The sequence below is a fragment of the Ailuropoda melanoleuca genome, chromosome 4, assembly GCF_002007445.2.
Source record: "Ailuropoda melanoleuca isolate Jingjing chromosome 4, ASM200744v2, whole genome shotgun sequence".
Lineage (NCBI taxonomy): Eukaryota > Metazoa > Chordata > Mammalia > Carnivora > Ursidae > Ailuropoda > Ailuropoda melanoleuca.
This window is the reverse complement of record NC_048221.1, coordinates 10,431,113-10,434,078: the sequence shown is the minus strand read 5'-3', so window position 1 is coordinate 10,434,078 and position 2,966 is coordinate 10,431,113. Positions and strand designations below refer to the sequence as shown.

Sequence of the window (2,966 nt, the reverse complement as noted above, 5' to 3'; positions counted from 1 at the left end):
ATATTATTCATAAAATGAAATGAAATCTTGCCATTTGCAATAACACGGATGGAGCTAGAGAGTATTATAATAAGTGAAATAAGTCAGTTAGAGAAAGGCAAGCGACATATGATTTCATTCATACGTGGAATATGAGAAACACAACAAATAAACAGAGGGGAAAAAAAGAGAGAAAAAGAGACAAACCAAGAAACAGCCTACAGAGAACACCCTCTTGGTTACCAGAGGGGAGGTGGAGGGGGATGGATGAAATGGGGGATGGGGATTAAAGAGGGCACTTGTGATGAGCACTGGGAGTTGTATGGCAGTTGAATCACTATACTGTTCACTTGAAACAAATATGACACTTTAGTTTAGCTAACTGACATTAAAGAAAAACATAAAACAGGAAAAAACAGAGTAATAAGTAAATAAATGAAGCCCAATTACTTGAAAACTTTTACACTATTGTGTTTCTTTCCTTGTAGTCATCTCCACCACATGGAACCAGACAATGATACAGGAATTTCAGAGTTTCTTCTTCTGAGATTTTCTGAGGATCCAGAAGTGCAGCCTCTCATATTTGCGCTTTTCCTCTCCATGTACCTGATCACTGTGTTTGGAAACCTGCTCATCATCATGGCCATCAGCTCTGACTCCCACCTCCACACCCCCATGTACTTTTTCCTGGCCAACCTGTCCTTTGTAGACATCTGTTTCACCTCCACCACCGTCCCCAAGATGCTGTGGAACATCCAGACTCAGAGCAAAGTCATATCATATGAAGGCTGCATCACACAGATGTACTTCTTCATAATCTTTGGAGACTGCGATGACTTTCTCCTGACCGTGATGTCCTATGACCGCTTTGTGGCCATCTGTCACCCCCTGCACTACACGGTCATCATGAACCCCCGGCTCTGTGGTCTACTGGTTTTGGTGTCCTGGGTCATCAGTGTTCTCAATTCCTTGTTACAAAGCTTAATGGTGTTGCGGCTGTCCTTCCATTCAGAGGTGGAAATCCCCCACTTTTTCTGTGAAATCAAACAGGTCGTCGGGCATGCCTGTTCTGATACCTTTCTTAATGACATGATGATGACTTTTGGAATTGTACTGCTGGGTGGTGCTCCCCTGGCTGGAATCCTTTATTCCTACTCTAAGATAGTTTCCTCCATACATAAGATATCATCAGCTCAGGGCAAGTATAAAGCATTTTCCACCTGTGCATCTCACCTCTCCGTTGTCTCCTTATTTTATTGCACAGTCCTGGGAGTGTACCTTAGCTCTGCTGCTACCCAGAGCTCCCACGCAAGAGCTGTGGCCTCGGTGATGTACACGGTGATCACGCCCATGCTGAACCCCTTCATCTACAGCCTGAGGAACACAGACATAAAGAGGGCTCTGAAAAGGATCATTAGGGTTCCAGTGATATAAGGGCCCATCGTCCAGGGAATGAAGACTTGCCCATGTTTTCAGAGCTCACATCCTCAGAGGCAGGAACTGCCATTAACTGATCAGGCTGTGGAAACAGAAGTTGCTCCTTCTATATATTTTCTGGAACTTCCATTTGTTTGAATTCAACTTCTCCATACATTTAATAACTCAGTTTATTAAGCTTTTGCTCTGATACCCAGACTGCTTTCCACCTTGTCCATTTTCATGCATTCCTAATTTTTTCCCCAAACTTAGATCTCAAATGCCAAAAAATTTCTGTATCTTACATGGGGCAGGTTGGATTTCTTAAAAATAATTTTATTTCAAATGGCATTTACCATGTTATGTAAATTTTCCCTCGATTTCCCGAGAATAATAATGAGTTGTATTCATGTGGAAGAAAGTACACTTGGCTACTAAGCCCTTCACATAAACTTTTGTAGATGAAAACACAAAACTATTGTTCTCACCTTGAGTCTGTGAGTGTTTTTACATCACTACCATCACTCGTCTTCCTGAAAATGTGCACTCTAACATTGTTCTAAGACTCAGGCTCCTGACGGATGCTCAGGCTAGGAAAGCCCGGGCACCCCCTGCGCCCTGTGCTGTGGACATTCCCACAGATGCTTCCCTGACCAGAGCATCTGCTGTGGCTGCACCAGTCCTTGGGTTATTACTGTGACTGCAAGACAGGCCTCTGCAGCACCCACCAGAGAACTCTAACAAAACCGGGTTTATTCCTAGGGGTCCTGGAGGGCACAGGGGATTCCAAAGGTCATTCAAGGTAGTCTCAAATGGGGAGAGAGACAGTTGGAGAGGAGAAAGAGAGAGTGCCACTGAGGAATCAACCTTTAGTAGGGTCCATGGCCAGAGTGGTTAGGGGTATGTGGTTCACATTTCATGGGAGATTATTATATGGTTAGAATTTGTGTGCTGAATGGGAAAAGCAGGGCCAGTCCTATCTCCCTATGGAGGTTTAAAAAGGGCTTTTTGAAGAGTTACTTCATGGGGGTGGGGGGCAGCCTGAGTACTTCTCTGGTCATTGTTACCCACACCTGACAGTGTGTTTATTCAACCTGACTGCCTTTGAGATGCATGCCTAAGAAATCAAAAGGTGAATGTCAAGCAGTTACTCTAGAAAGGTGTTCTTGTGTTTCTCAAGTGTTCTCCTGTTTTTATTCCGTGATTCAGCCCCCTGTCCAGGAAGCCTCCTGCAGCCCCTGGCGGACAGGGATGAGCAAGTATCTCTCTCCCAGGGGCATCTACAGGGAAAGACAAATTTGAACAAATAGATTGAGCAGGGATATCCTTAGTGCCAGGATGACCATAAAGAGGATGATGCAGAATTTCAAAACATCCAGGGGCGCCTGGGTGGCTCCGTCATTAAGCGTCTGCCTTTGGCTCAGGGCGTATCCTGGTGTTCTGGGCGAACCCCACATCAGGCTCCTCCACTGGAAGCCTGCTTCGTCAACTCCGACTCCTCCTGCTTGTGTTCCCTCTCTCACTGGCTGTCTCTATCTCTGTTAAATAAATAGAAAAAATCTTTAAAAAAA

The 2,966-nt window shown here is 44.7% G+C and overlaps 1 protein-coding gene across 1 annotated transcript; it reads left to right on the top strand.

Annotated features, from left to right (window-relative positions):
- Positions 1–480: 480 nt before the first annotated feature.
- On the top strand, positions 481–1,413 carry LOC117801740 (olfactory receptor 7A17-like). The gene has a single exon (XM_034657174.1). The coding sequence runs from the start codon at positions 481–483 to the stop codon at positions 1,411–1,413; it is 933 nt and encodes a 310-aa protein (XP_034513065.1).
- Positions 1,414–2,966: the final 1,553 nt, after the last annotated feature.

Excerpts from the sequence above, each read along its gene's own strand:
- LOC117801740 (XM_034657174.1), top strand. The coding sequence starts at position 481 with ATGGAACCAGACAATGATACAGGAATTTCAGAGTTTCTTCTTCTGAGA.